The sequence below is a fragment of the Pteropus medius genome, unplaced genomic scaffold, assembly GCF_902729225.1.
Source record: "Pteropus medius unplaced genomic scaffold, Ma_sr-lr_union100, whole genome shotgun sequence".
Lineage (NCBI taxonomy): Eukaryota > Metazoa > Chordata > Mammalia > Chiroptera > Pteropodidae > Pteropus > Pteropus medius.
In genome coordinates, this window is record NW_024349800.1 from 3,009,444 (window position 1) to 3,025,488 (window position 16,045).

Below are 16,045 nucleotides of genomic sequence, written 5' to 3' on the forward strand. Positions count from 1 at the left end.
TGTCCTTTTGTACCTTTTATATATTATACCGTGTGAGTATAACATTAAAATTATAATTTTTATAATAAACCTTCCCATAAAATCCTCAGAGGGAAAAGTTATTCCACCACAATTATTGCTTCCTTTGGCAGGGATTAGACAAAGCAGTTATTCGTTTAGCTTTGCTGAGCTCTCACTGTGTGCAAGACGCTATGATAAGAGCTTTACACATGTCTCCTCTACAACCCAAGAGGTTTTCTCCATTTTCCAAAAGAAGAGTCTCTGGCACAGAGAGGCAAAGTGATTTGCCCTGAGGAACACACCAGACAAGTAGTTTTAACTGGGTTAATGTGGCTCTAGATTCCAGAGTTTTTGAGAAGAAATCTATTAGCAGGGTCAGTTTTTAGAGGATGTGAAACCTAAGACATGACTTTAAAAATAAATGGTGATTTAGCCTGGAGAGTCAGTCCTAGAACAACAGTAGCAGGCACCTGGGGTGAGGTGGGTGACTAGCCCGCCCCACAATCCCCATCAGCCCTTGTGAAGTCTCCCCAAGTGTGTAAGGCCCACATGCCTGGTGTGCCAATACACGCTCCCTAGCTCCTCTCCCAACGAGCCCCTCCTAGAGAAAAATTCTAGAGCTGCTGCTGTAATAATCATGATAAAAATAGCTGCTATTTATTGAGCACCTGCTGTATGGCAGGTACTATGCTAGGGGTATACCATACACTCCTTTGAACCCTTACAACTTTAAAGCATAAGGATTGAACATTTCCATTTTACATCTGAAGAAACCGAGGCTCAGAGATGTTGAACATTTTTTCCAAAGTCATGCAGCTTGTGCTCTGTGATGACTGTGCATGTATCTCAGTATCATGCTCCTAAATATCCTGCCAGTAAACCACGCTGGGCAAGCCTTGTTGCAGAGGACATGAAGAGCTGGAGGAGAGACAGGAGCCCAGCACCCTGCCATTGAGACTTTAAAAAGTCCTCTTCTCTCTCTTAGGGTGGCTCAGACCCACTCCCCTGGCCCCAGCGCATCAGCATCTTCTCAGGACTGCTTCGTGCCGTGGAGCACCTTCATGGCCTGGAGATCATCCACAGCAACATCAAGAGGTGAGGGAGATGGGCTGGACCCTGCCGAAGTCTCAGGCTGCAGGGATGAGACAGTATACATTCCTGGGTCCCCTTCCTCTCCCTCTATTTCTGTTTGCCTTTCTCTCCCCACCTCATCTCCCTTGGGTCTCTCTTTCTTTTGTATACCCTCAAAATCAGTGTTTCTGAGTTGTGTCTGTGACTGCTGTCTCAGCATGAACTGCCTACCTGTCACCGCATTTGTCTTTCTCGGTTGGTGTTTTCCCAACAAGCACCCAGCCAGCTTGTCTGCACCTGGTCACTGAAGTTTGGACCATGTCTGCCAAGACCCCTTAGGATTTTGAGCTCCGTGCTTAGGGTCTTCCTGGAGACCTGCCTCCCACCCCTCCCCCATGCTTGTGTACCTGTTGGTGAAAGCAACTTGAGTCAGGAAGGTTTCCTGCTGGTTAGCGTGTACCCCAGTATCTCAGTATCATGCTCCTAAATATCCAAGCACAAGAGATCCCCATCTGGGGACTGGCAGCATGGGGAGAGATTCCAGAAGATACCAGAGAGTTTGGCAAAACTAAGCTTGAAAACATAGAACTCACACTTCCCTAAAGTCCTCTCTCCATTTGGCAAGGGGAAGCTCTTTCCTCTTTTCTCTCCATTCATTCTTATTTGGTTGCACAAACAACTGTAATAGCAAGAAAGGAAGTGAAAGAATGAGAGGTCATCTTGGCTCATAGCCCTGACTCATAAGCTGCCCCCTATTTTTCTGTTTCTCTTTTCGGCTCCCACACAGAAGTCTTAGCTCTAAGGTAGCATGGTTATCTGCTTATAAATTCATATTCTTTTTTCCCATTTAAACGTGGTAAATATTTCCCCACATTGCATGTCATTATTTTTGATGACTTCTTAGTAGTCTTCCATTTCAGGGATTGCCCATAATTTACTTACCCACTCCTAATAGTAGACATTAGAACTGGTGTCTACTTTAAAAGCTACTGTTAGGGGTTAGTTCTTCACTAAATATTTTTACACATGTAGCTTAGTTTTTTGTCCCTCCACCCCCCCACCCCACTTTGGGGTACTTTCTGAGAGTTCACTCCCATGGTTTAGTTGACCGAATCCAAGAATATTTTTATTGTTTATTCCCCACAACATGGGCAGGTTCAGTCACAAAGAGTATTGGCATTTAGACTTGAGTCAGCTGAGCCAGAGCTTGGCATTGAAACAGCTTAGGAAGGACTTGGCCAGCTGAGATTGAACAGGGTGGACATCTGTGGGGATCAGGATGGCTGCAACTCTTTGGCCACACCAAATACCATTTCTGAAGCAGCAGGATTAATCTTAGCTCCATCAACATTTGCTGATGGGAGTAGGCACCCCTTTCAGGACTGGCTCAGAGACTCCATATTGAGTCTTTAGTGATTCACTTGCTGGGGCCAACAGTGCTCACTGCTAAGGGTCTTGTCCAGCCCCAAATGAGAGCTCTTCTTTCTTTTCCACAGCTCCAATGTTTTGCTAGACCAAAACTTCACCCCCATGCTGGCCCATCCAATGGCTCACCTGTGTCCTCTCAATAGAAGGTCAAAATACACCATAATGAAGACCCACCTTTTCCAGGCCTCAGCTGCATATCTGCCAGAAGATTTCATCAGGGTGGGGCAGCTGACAAAGCGAGTGGACATCTTCAGCTGTGGAATAGTAAGAGCTTCCTTCAAAGTGAAGACTTTGGCCTTCACTCATTTGTCCTTTCCATGGCTCCTTTGTAATCACAGGCTATAATAGAGGCTCACAGATATATGTTCCATCAAAATACAGTAGGGGTTAGCAAACTATGGCCCACAGGACAAAACTGGCCCATGGCCTAGAATTAAGAATAGTTTTTACGTATGTAAAAGATTAAATAATAATAATTGTAAAGCAAAGAAAAATATGTTGCAGAGACTTGATTTGTGGCCAACAAAGCCTAAAATATTTACTTTGTAGCCTGTTACAGAAAAAGTTTTCTAACTCTCTAGGTAAAGCCACTCATGAGTGTCTAGATTCTAGTAGACTACAGTTATCGTCTCCTGACTTACCTAATTACTTCCCATCCAGTCATCCATCTAATTGTCTATCTAATTATGTTTGTTCTTATTTGTTCATCCACTTCTTTTGTATATCTGTTGTCCATCCATCTTTCCAATCATCAATCTAACCATTCAACATCCATCCATCCATCCATCCATCCAATAGATACCCATCCATTCAGTATCCATCTACTCATTCAACCTCCCTCCTTGCCCCCACCCTATCTGTCATTACTGTATATGGACTGCAAGTGTAGCTAAAACACAATCCTTCCCCCAAGAGCTCATGGTCTGAGGGTAGTAGTCTCCAGTGTATATTTCTACAGAATACCAGTTCCTTGAGATCTCTATAGGTTTGGTCTGTTTAAAGGTTTTGTGGCCAAATCAGTTTGAGAAATCTGGGTTTAGTAAAGTCAAGCGGATTTATTTACCACAAAATTAATTAGAGTCTTTAATATACTAATAAGCCTTTAATCTGATAATTGTGAATTTACCATAGATGGGCAAACAGTATGCAATGTTTTCTAAATTAATTTGACTGTGGAACTTTGTTTTCTCAGTATCTCTCAGCATCAGTGTCCTATGGAACCCAGTCTAGGAAAGGCTGGCTGAGATAATTGACAGTTTCTGGTTGACCTCTGCCAAGAGCCAACAGCTGTATCTTGGACCTTGCCCTCTCCCTCTCCTGCCTCAAACTCTGTACTCCTCTCTGACCAGTCTCCTGTCTGTCCACCTCTCCCAATAGTGCCCTCTCCCTGAGCCACCTTCTGTCCTTAGCCCGACCTCCACATGTCAGATTCCGCTTTCCTCTTTCTCTCAGACCATCAACTCTTCTGGTTTCCTTGCCCCCATCAGCCCCACTGAGTGGCTCGGTGAAGCTCAGCAGGGCTTGCCCAGGCTCTTGCTCCTTTAAGACCTAGTGAGATTGAACCCCAAGACTGCCAGACACTGTAGAGCAGAGATTAAGAGTATGGGTTTGAGTCCCAGCTCAGTTACTTTCAGGAATGTCACCTAGGGTATTTCACCTATAACTCTGGGCCTCAGTTTTATCCTCTGTAAAATGGGGGTAATGATATATATATATATATATATATATATATATATATATATATATATATATATATATATGGAGATTAATAAGTTCATATACATAAACTAGCATAGTACCTTGCACATATCAAGATTATTATTATTATAGTAGTTATTTTATTATTTCTACCTTCATACCCTCACTCCTGATTTCTGTTTACTCTTGACTTCTTAACTCAGCTCTTGATGTAACAATCGATTCCTCATTCATTCATTCATTCATTCATTCTTCCATCCATCCTTTTTATTCATTGAATGACCACTGGCTCCCTGCACTCTTTCTTAGCCCTGCCACTAACTGACAATATGATTTTGAACTTTGGTTCCGCCTATTGGGAACATAGCATTTCTCAGTGTTTTTTTGGTGAGCACTAAATGATCTCTGTAAAAGGCCCTGTGCAGAGCCTGCCTTGTCGAAGAGGCAGAGGAAATGTTTGTTTATTCATTTTCCCTTATTCCCTTCCTTTCTGGCAGGAGCAGCTGGTGGGAAGTCCCTTTTCAATTGGCTTCTGTCCACTTGCTGCAGCTGTGCCCTCTGCTGCCCCTCCTGGCCACTGCCAATTTGTTATTAACTCTGTGGGCCCTTCCTTTGGAGGGAAGGATTGATTTCTTGGCAGTAGATATGAACTTACTGTGAGTTGCTTCTAGAGGGGTTGTGGGAGAGAGATTTCACATTAAAGGTAGGGTACTCACTCCCTTATATTCACAACCACTAAATCCCCATTTACCAGATGAGGACATAGGCTTACATTTTAGTTACTTTTCCAAAGATCACTTGCACATGTAAGGAGCAAAGTCAGAATTTGAATTCAGGCCTGTCTGACTGTAGAGCTCTTAACGACCATGCTGTTATCTCTACTGAGAATTCCTGTTCAAAGCAGGTTTCCTGTTTATTAAGACACGTATCACAGTTTGTCAATTCTCTAGTGCCTTACACTGGCTCAAGTCTGTGCTCCTTTTGTAAGTGGATCAAGTAATGAACAAATGATGTTAATAAAGGCCTATGAATGAAACATGCTATAAATGTTGCTGAAATTTTCTATATAGAACAGATTCCTGCACATGGATTCCTTCTTTCCCGAGACTGACGTAATATTGCTTGCTTACCATTTCTGATGGGTTTTTAAATGAAATTACCTTTAAAATATAGTGTGTGTATATAGATATATATATAGAGAGAGATATATGTATGTGTGTACGTATATAATGTATATATACACATTATATAATATACATATATACATATGTGTGTATATGTATACGCATATATGTGTATATACTATATGTACATATAAATGTATATGTGTATTATATATATATATAATATATATGTAAAACTGATGATAATACAGATACATTTGGTTTCCATCCTCCCTGCCTTGCTATCAGTTAATTCAAACCTTCAACTAGCAGATGGGTGGCATATTTAGTTGGAGGAAGTGCAGTGATAGTCTCCTGTTACAGATTTTGGGCAAGTGTCTGTGCTGGAAAATGGTAGAGCTAGATCTGGAGCTCAGGCTTTGTTAAAAATATTCCATCTTGGCCAGAATCTCCTGCCTGACTTTGTGCATGAGTACCTGAACTGTGCTAATTCCTTGTGCTCTCCAGGTGTTAGCTGAGATCCTCACTGGCATCCCTGCAATGGATAACAACCGAAGCCCAGTTTACCTGGTAAGAGAACCAGTCACTTCTGGCTGGGTAGTGCATTTGGGCCAACAGCTATGAGGTGTCAGGAGGGCAGAGATCTCCACTATACTCATTTTACAGATGCTAATGAGGCCTCAGTCCAGGGTTTGATTTGCATCTATGCAAAAAAGCTTTAATCTCCTGCCAGCCAACAATTACTTTTTCATGATAATAGAATTTAGAATGTTTAGGGAAAACTCATTTCTTCTCTCAGGCAATCAAATAGGGTTTGTTCTAAAATTGATAAAAGTTAATTTCAACTCTTTTAAGTAGGTTTGTATAATAAGTTCAATAACTTCCGTTTTTTGTGGATTCAAAGAACAATCATATATGTAATGCCATTTAAGAAATATAACAACACAGCTAGACTCTGTGTTTATCACTTTCCATAAATTTCTTTCTAAATCATATCAAAATCCCCAAGAGATTGATAGAGACATTATATTATTCATCTATAGATGAGGAAAGCAGGCTCTGAGATTTGCCTGAGATCTCAGTTGTGCTGTCAGAGCTGGAATTCTGAGTCAGGTTTTCCGTACTGCAGATCCTGAGTTCTCGACCTTGATAATCTCCTGACTGTTTAATTCTCATGGAAGTCCAACCATATGAATTCAGTGTTATCACCATCCCCATTCTACAGATGAGAAAACTAAGGCCAAAGTGAAGAGGCTTGTCTCATATCCTTCAGTGAGATAAGTGCTCAAATTGGGATTTGAACTGATGTGTCCTGAAGGATTCCAAATTCTGTGCAAGTTCTGGTCCTCTTCATCAGTTTGAGAGAGGAGCCCCTTTTCTGACTTGATGTTGAAGGCATTGAAACAGTTGGCTTTTTTGTGACTGGGCCCCAAAAGTATTCCCTGAGCTTTGGGGTGGAGAGCTGAAGGCCTCCCCTACACACAGAGGGTCACAACTTGTCCCTCTGCTGAACTCCCTGAGCTCCGCCCACTTTGGGCATTGAGCTCCAGATACTGCAAAGAGGTTGGTTTGGGCAGCTCAGATGCGGTTTGGGCGGTTTGGGGCATTTTCTCATCTCCTGACAGTTTTCTTGAGATGTATTCCCCAGCAACTCTCTGGGGCTGCCTGAGGAGAAGGAAGTTTTCAAGACACTTATGTGAAATTGCTAGAAGGTTCTTTTTGCTAATAGTTTCTAAAAATGTTAAAGATATAATTTTTAAAAAATCTAGTTTCTCTTCTTCTAGACCCAAATATGGTTTCTCATGGTCTTCTGTTGTGGTACATGCACTTCTGTTGCACATATATAATCAAGATTCGAGTCAGAGATGTGGTCCAGAGTGGGAGGAAGCAAACCTCTCTTGCACGCTCTTGGGAATGTTTGTGGCCACAGTGTTTTCGGAGGGAAGTGGGTAGTTTCCATCAAAATTTAAAATGTGTGTACCCTCTGATATAGCAGTTTTACTTGTAAACTAGGGAAACACACAAACAAGTGAGGAAAAACATAGATAGACTAGGATGTTTGTTATAGCATTAATTGATAACGAAGCACTACAAACAAGTGAAATATTTATCAGTTGGGAGGCGATTAAGAATTTACAATGTAATTGTATACACCATAGAATACCATGAAGTTATTTATAAATAACTTTATGAATATGAATTTATAAATATTTATAAATAATGAGGATAAAGCATATAATATGATAAATTTTGACATATGTATATATCTGTGACAGTTTCACCAAATCAAGATAGTGAACATGCCCACGACATCAGAAGTTACCTCTTCTCCTTTGAATCCTCCCCTCGCACCCCTCCCTGCCCTGCCATCCCCTGAAGCCATTGATCTGCTTTCTGTCACCGTACAAAAGTTTTCATTTTCTGGAGTTTCATATAAATGAAGCTATGCAGTATGTGCTCTTTTGTTGTCTGGCTTTTTTCCACTTAGCATAATTATTCTGAGATACAGCCATGCGTTTCATGTATGTCAGTGGCTCATTTCTTTTGTTTAGTGGTGTTCTATTGCATGGATATGCCACCTGTTGTCCATTCACCTGTTGATGAACATTTGGAGTGTTTCTAGTTTTTAACCATTACAAGTAAAGCTGCTAGGTACCTTTATGTGTGGGTACCAGTCTGGACATATGCATTCATTTCTATTGAGGTATAATTCATACTTTTGAGGTGTACAGAATAATATGAGTTTTGAAAAATATAGACAGTTATGTAAATACCACCACAATCAAGATATGGAATATTTCCATCACTCCAGAAAATTCCCTTGGGCCCCTTTATATCATCAGTCCCCTTTCCCTACTTCTAGCCCCTGGCAACTCCTGATCTAATTTTTCCTGTTAAATATATGGGTCAGAAGCCTACATCCAAAAGTGTTTATTTTATATTATAAAAGATTGTCCCTGTAATTGTTAATAAGATTGAATTATTAATGTAAGTAAAGTGCTCACTCAGCATGTAGTAAGTACTATATAAATGATAGCTATTATTACTATTAATTATTATCACTAATAGACTATTGAAAGTTTAGTCTGTGTCAGGTATCACACTCTATGCTTTGTATGTATTGTCATTTAATCTTTTTGTTAGTCCTATTATCCTCATTTTCCTGATGAGGTAACTGAGGCCTATGAGGTGGGTGTGTTGGATCCCACACCCCTGCAGCTCACTCTGGAGTCTTTCTACTCTTCTTCCCACAGAAGGATTTACTCCTCAGTGAAATTCCAAGCAGCATCACCTCACTCTGCTCTGGGAAGATGGAGGTGGAGAAAGTGATGGCCAAGGAGATCTGCCAGAAATATCTGGAGAAGAGAGCTGGGAGGCTGCCGGAGGACTGCGCCGAGGCCTTGGCCATGGCCGCCTGCCTCTGCCTGCGGAGGCGGAACGCCAGCTTGGTGGAGGTGAGCCTGACTATCAGCCTTTCTCCTGCGATGAGCCCTTTCCTGGGTCAGCTGGGCCTCACTTCCAAGGGCTGCATGGGTCTGCTTTACCAGGGACCAGGTTAAGACTTGGGATCAATCCTGTCACCGAGATGTGATCTCAAACCAGGGACATATTTGTTTTCAAGTAGCAGAATGTGTTAGAGCCTACATCAGCAAAACAGAGCAATATATGGATAAGGGTGTCTCAGGAGCCTGAAGACAGTGTGCTGCTAGCCTCAGGAGTCTAGGACCATACCCTCAGATGGTAGCAGAACTCTGCTTTCTCTAAATCTGCCTTATTCCTCCTTCTCTCTGTAAGTCCCCTTTTTCTTTTCTTTGATCTTCTTGGTTAGGGGATGTGGCCATATTTATTTATATGCTATAGTTCTACCTGCACCGAGAGATCAAGTCTCCAGGTCCCAATTCCAACATCTCAGTGAGAGAACTTGACTGGCCTAGCTAGGGTCAGGTGTCCACCCGTTGGCCAATCAGTAAGATGAGGGGGTTGGGGTCCAGTGTATAAACCTGACAGTCAGGGGTCAACTCCCAAAGGTAGAAGGTCCAGGTCCTAGAGAAAAGGAACATCCTTAGCCTAAGGGCTAGGCAGATAACCCAGAAATAAGCCACGACAGGGAATAAAACATTTTCCTATGAACAGATATGTAGAGGTGGTTTTCATGGTAACAAGTAGACATTTGGGGACCACTACTAGGTCTTTCTAAGAACAAAATTACTTCCGAGAGGACTTGGTCTCTTAGAGATCATGTAGCTAAGTGATTTTCAAGTAGTATCTGGCAGAGAGGGGCTCCTTGAAAGTACCTCAGGAGTTGCTTTTGGTAGCAAGAGGGCTGTGGGGAGCAATAGGCCCCACTTATGACTTCCATTTTAACTTCTCATAATTATATTGGGTTCTCATTATTTTATTTGAGGAAAGGGTTTAGTAGCTGAAAAAAAAAAAAAATCTTCAAATACTACTGCTGTAGCCCAAGACTCCCGTTTTATAGATGGGGCTGTAAAGGTCAAGAGAGGAGAAGATGAAGCCACAGAATGAGTTTTGTAAGAGCTCTCTGGATTCCTAGTTCAGCTTTATGTCTATCGTCTTGCATCATGACCAGGCAGGAGCTAGAGACTCAAGTCACTTTTCTAGGCCTAGGCTATTTTCTTATGTCCAAGTGCTATGGTGTTCAGTCATTCATTCAGCATTTGTGTGCTGGGCCCAGGAGAAAAATCTGTGAAAAAGGCAGGCCAGTTCCACTTTCCTGGAGCTCACAGACATTGCGCAGTAATTGACTGTGTGGTGAGCACTGAGATAGTGTATGACAGGGGCCCTACCCAGGAGGACTTCCCTGAGGAAGTGATGTGTATGCTAATAAAGAGCTGTCCAAGCAGAAAGAACAGCTCATGCAAATGTCCTGAGTTGAGAGAGAGCATGACATGGTCAAGGGCCTGGAAGAAGGTCAGAGTGACTGGAACACAAAGTACATGGGGCAAAGTGGCTTATGATGAGGCCGTGAGGATGGAGAAGCCCAATAATAGAAATCATGTGGGGCCGTCAGGATTTTGAGGAAGTCAGTAGGGATTTTAAGCAGGGGCAGGACATAATCAGATTTATGTTCTGAAAAGACTTTCTCCCTCAACCATTCATTCAGGCATGCATCCCTTCAATCATTTCATTCTTTCATTCAGTGTATCAGTTAAATTACTCACAAAGGAGCTGCTATAATGAAGAGACTCCAAAACACTGTGATTTAAACAAAATAGAATATAGTTTTCTTTAGCTTCACAGTTTGAATATAGGCAGTCCAGAGCTGATGTGGCAGTGCCATAGTATCAGAGACCCAGGCTCCTATATTATTGCTCTGCTGTCTGTACCATGTGGCTTCTATTTCAGAGTCCAAGATGGCTGCTCTAGCTCAGGTCATCACATCTGCATGCCAGCCACTGAAAGGAGGTTAAAAGGAAGAGGAGAACATACCCCCTTCCTTTTAAAGATGTGACCTGGAAATGCACACATCACTTTTTCTCACACCCTGTAGACCAGAACCTAGTTACATGGCCACATAGCTATAAGGGAATATTGTTTTTAGCTTGGCAAATGTTTATCGGCCATAAACTGTGAAGATTTATCTCAAGAGGTGATGTTTGAACTAGGCCTTGAAAGTTGAGGAGGCGTTTGCTAGGTAGAGAAAGGGGATAGAACACTTAAGGTATATAGAGAGGAATGAGGAATGGTCCTTGCCTTTAGTATCTCACAACCAATCTAGGTATGTGAGGTCAACTGAGTCATGGACTTTAAGACAAACAGGACTGAGTTCAGTGGTCAGCTCTGCCATTCACTAGCTGGGTGGCCTTAGGCAAGAAACTTAACCTCTTCAATCTTTTAATTTTTTTATCTATAGGAACTCGTTGTGGATCATGTGTCAGTGTGCTTTGTAAATTGCAAGGCACCAAACAAATAAGATTTGTTGTTATTATTAAGAGTATGTATGTATTACACCCGTTGTACCATTTCGTGTGTGTGTGTGCGCACACGTGGGCACGTATGTAAAGAAGAAATATTTCTTCTCTGCCTTCCTCTAATTTCTCTAACCTCCCTAACCAGAATAAAAAGCCCTCAGTGGCAATATCCATATTACTTAGGGCATTTCTAGTTGAAAGTGATAGAAATTCAACTCAAACTCTTAGATATACAGAGAGAGAGAGCGCGCAAGAGCGAACGCAAGAGCAAGCGAGAGTAAGAGCAAGAGAGTGAGAGAGAAAATGAGAAAGACAGAGAAAGAGATAGGGATGGGGGAGAATATCAGTGAGTGGATGAATGAATGAATGAATGAATGAATGAATGACTTTATTGGCTCATTTAACCAAACAGCAGACAGGATAGGCATTGCTAGAGCAGCTTGACCCAACTTCTCAACCAGCAAAGGTGCCTCTGGCTCGCTCTGTCCATCTCTTGCCTCTGCTTTACTCTGTGTTGGGGCTTCATTTTTACCACCTGTAAATGGGTTTTCCGTGTGTGGTGAGGAGGCTCTGCCGATAGAAAGGAAAGGGAAATCTTTCCTCACAAACTTTAGGTAGAAAAATCCCAGAGAAGGATTTCGATTGGCCTGCTTGGGTCATGTGCCCAAACCTGAACCAAACATTAAGATCAGAGGTATGCGATAGTATGATTGGTTCGTCTTGGTCATGTGCTGTCATTTGTGGCTAAGGCGGATTGGGAAGTTTAGTTCTTTTCAAAGGAAGGATGCTGTTCTTCCAGACAAAGCAACAAGCATTTGATTCTTCTGTGTCTGTCTCTCTGGAGGCTTGAGAGACCTGTTAGATTTTTGATTACAGAAAGAATTCTTGGTAAGTGCTCTTGTTTCTCTCATCCACAAGGTGTGTGGCTCTGTGGCCGTTGTGGAAGAGCGGCTCAGAGGTCAAGAGACATCGCTTCCTTGGAGTGGGCTTTCCGAGGGCACAGGCTCTTCCTCCAACACTCCAGAAGAAACGGATGATGTGGACAATTCCAGCCTCTATGCTTCTTCCTCCGTGAGGGCAGCACCCTGGTGTGGGGCTGCTGCTTCGCCTGCTCCCACAGAGGATAAAGGCAGGATGCAGGCTGATTCCTCCTCTGAGGCCTGTGCCAGTCCAGAGCCTCCCCAGGATGGTAAGTGTGTGGAGGTCTGAATGCATATACACACTCGTTTTTGTGTCCCTAACTCAGCCCATCATTTATTCCTTCCATCTCCCTCAATCATTTAGTTATTCAGCCATTCACCTACCAGCCAACTGCACAAAGAAAAGCCTGAGGGAATCATCCCTGACAGCTCCCTCCCTCTGGCCCCGCTGTGTCCATTCCATCACTCAGCCCTATTTATTGACCTAAATATCTTTCAGCTCTATCTGCTTCTCTCCATTGCCCCCACCTCCCCACCTCATCTAAGCTACTATCCTCTTGCCGGATGACTGCATAGCCTCCCTTTGTCCTCCCTGATCCACTCTGGCCTCTCATTAGTCCTTTCTCTAGGGGCCAACCAGAGGGGTTTTTAAAAACAACTCATGTCACCCCTCACTTAAAGCTTATGTGTGGCTCCCCATCAAACTTACGGACCAAGTCAAAATTCTTCCTCTGGACCAGCAAGGCCCTGTGTGGTTTGTCCCTGCCTGCCTCTCCATCCTCACTTCACAACACAAACCCCCTCTTGCTTCTAAAGATACCTTCTATCTCTGCCTCTCAGGTTCGAATATACCAGGTTTCCTTCTGAAATAAAAATTTGGAAGGCCTTTTCAATCCAATGTCCTTGTCCCTTAGCAAATGTGGTTCAATAACTGTCTCAAGCTCTGACCACTCCTATTGTTCCTCTTTCCATGTGGAAGAGAGAGGAAGAAGAACAAGAGGGTGTTAAGTGTTCACTCTATTCCCTGCATCCGTGAGGAGGAGCATGGAAGCCCCTTCCTCTCTGAAAGGTGGGGGCAGATGGCAGAGCTTCCCTGCAAAGGCAGAAGGTGATGAAAATGCTCATTATACTCAGCGCCTGATTCAGAAACCTGATATGTGAGAAACTCTAACCAAGTCTGACTTTCTAAGAATTATAATAGTACCTATTTCCAAATGCCTTTTGTTCAAATGGCTTTTTTTTTTTAATTTTATTTTTCATTGAATGTCAACTACAGAGACTTCGTGGAAAATTGAAATTAATGAGGCCAAAAGGAAACTGATGGAGAATATCCTGCTCTACAAAGAGGAGAAACTAGACAGTGTTGAGCTTTTTGGCCCCTGATGAGCAAAACACAGCTGAGGACCCTTGTCCTCAATTGGAAAGACAACTGTCAAATCAAGAAAAAGTCTGAGGTAGAATCCAAGATCTCCCAGGAAACACAAGCCAAACATCAGCTTTCCTGAGGGGGTAAGAAGAGAAACTTATATATTCCAGAGTAAGTCAAGGGAGAAGAGACCTCAGCTTTTAGAGACACCAAAATCCATGAAGTTCTCTTCTTTTCTGGGATTTGTTAGTCATAGCTGGGTATCACAAGACTGAAGCAGAAACCCTGGTACACAGGCCCAGGATGTGGGCAATTTCGTGGTTCCGGGGAGAGTGACGTTAACCACCCCAACAGATGTCATTGCCCTGTTCTCACCCCTCTACAAGTGACAGCATTCTGAACGCCAAAGTTAAGATCTCTGGGTCATATTTGCCAACTGCCTGCAAGCTTCCATGACCTGAAAGATTTTCACCTTGTGTCCCAGTGTAGTTCTTGACTCACTTCTCAAGGTCTCAAGTTTTATAAATGCCAGACACTGGCAAAAAGACTATAAGTTTTCTGTTTTCTCTATCGGAAATCTTGCAACCCACAGATATTTATTTATACCTTTATCCTCCCATCCCACTAATGCTATTATTTTTAATGGAGCTTTTATTTTGAGAATATGCATTATTTATGGCTGGATGAAGAATCAGGAGAACTGGTTTTACTTCTGATTCTGCTGCTAATTCAGTCAGTCATTTAATTTTTGGAACCTCAGTTTCCTTGTAAGTAACACCTGTTCATTCTTCCTCTCTGGGCTGTTGAGAATAGGTGAGACATGGTTACAGAAGTACTGTATTTTGAAAGTACACTTGTCCTGTTATAATAAATTAAATGGACGTTAAACATATATTTCTGCTATGTACCTAATGTTTATGCAGTGGGTATATCTCTGAAAAGTCATATTGCAGATCTTTTTGTGAAACATGCTATTTTAAATTTTGTGCCCTATTTTAAATAATTGTACTATAGTGATTTTTTCTTTTTTGTAAAATAAAACACATTGATAAAGTCAACAGATGTCTTGTAATTAGTTTTGTGTCCAGATGAATTTGTTTGGAGAAGTTATTCTGCATCCATGAGTGGGGTATTATGGGGTGGCTAAGAAGTTGGGCGCTGGCTGTAAATGCTGGCAATTTATAGCTGCGTGATCTTGGGCCAAGTTAGGGAGTTACTCTGAGCCTCTGTTTTTTTATACAATGGGGAAAATAAAAAGTACCTGTTACATAGGTTTGTTGTCATGGCAAGAGGAGATCCTGCCTGCTGTAAGCATTCAACAGCCACCCCCAGCAATGTCAGCTTTGTACTGATATGTAACAAAGCCAGGTGGGCTCCAGCCCAGGTGGACAGTGTACTGACACTCATGTCTTCAACTCTGGTGGCTTTGAGGGTTCAACTAAAGTGTATCATGTGTCCCAAGTGGAACCTGGCATTTGGTAAGCACCTTACAATTATGAGTAGTGTGTTTCTAGGGGCATCTGAGTAATAGAGGGCAGATGCTAATAGGGTACTGGCATATTTGCATTTCCAGACTAGGGTTTCTTACATTTCTGGAGAGATTAACTGGGAATCTGATGAAAGCTACAGACCTCCCCTCGGCAAGCTGTAAATACATACATATACAACTTCATATATGAATTTCAGGGGTTCACGGGCACCACAATGCCTTTCCATGAATCCCCAGAGGGACAGATGGCCTGACTTTTTTTAAGTTAATAGTTGCACGTGACTGAAAAATCCAACAGTACAAATGATTACATGGTGGAAAAGAAGCCTTTTAACCACTTGGAACTTAATCTCTCATTTCTTCTCCCCAGAGGCAACTGCCTTTACTAATTTGGGGTATTCTTCCAGAGATGATAAAAAATTTCGTTGCTCAACTTTGTCATTGTGTAACATGCTGAGTCAGCTCTGACTCCTGGTGACTCTATGAATGAGTGAGGTCCACAATGTCCCGTCCTCAACATCCCTGCTCAGCTCTTGTAGACTCATGCCTGTAACTTCTTTTATGGAGTCAGTCCATCTCATAGTTGGTCTTCCTCTTTTCCTGCTGCCCTCTATTTTTCCAAGCATTATTGTCTTTTCCAAAGAATCCTGCCTTTTCATAATGTGGCCAAAGTAAAACAGCTTCAGTTTTGTCATCTTTGTCATGAATGTTATTTCAGTCTCGATTTGCTTTGGGACCCACATGTTTGTCTTTCTGGTGGTCCAGATATGTGTAATGCGCTCCTCCAATACCATATTTCAAATGAATCATTTTTTTCCTATTAGCCTTCTTTACCATCCAACTTACTATACATAGTAATTGAGAATATGAGGGTATGGATGATCTTAGCCTTGGTCTCTAATGATACAGTTTTGCTCTGAGTGATCTTTCCTAATTCTTATATTGCTGCCCTTCTGACTCTAGGCCTTCTCTTGATTTCTTGACTGCAGTCTCCGTATGAACTGAGGACCAAACCA

The 16,045-nt window shown here is 42.3% G+C and overlaps 1 protein-coding gene across 1 annotated transcript in view; it reads left to right on the forward strand.

Moving 5' to 3' along the window:
* Nucleotides 1–14,581, forward strand: part of IRAK2 (interleukin 1 receptor associated kinase 2) — a 46,252-nt gene extending 31,671 nt beyond the window's left edge. Inside the window, exons 8-13 of the mRNA XM_039886726.1 lie at nucleotides 986–1,095; nucleotides 2,568–2,763; nucleotides 5,829–5,891; nucleotides 8,576–8,776; nucleotides 12,173–12,443; nucleotides 13,451–14,581. Of these exons, the coding sequence (XP_039742660.1) occupies nucleotides 986–1,095; nucleotides 2,568–2,763; nucleotides 5,829–5,891; nucleotides 8,576–8,776; nucleotides 12,173–12,443; nucleotides 13,451–13,557 (948 nt within the window). The 3' untranslated portion in view covers nucleotides 13,558–14,581. The remainder of the gene's footprint in view (nucleotides 1–985; nucleotides 1,096–2,567; nucleotides 2,764–5,828; nucleotides 5,892–8,575; nucleotides 8,777–12,172; nucleotides 12,444–13,450) is intronic.
* Nucleotides 14,582–16,045: the final 1,464 nt, after the last annotated feature.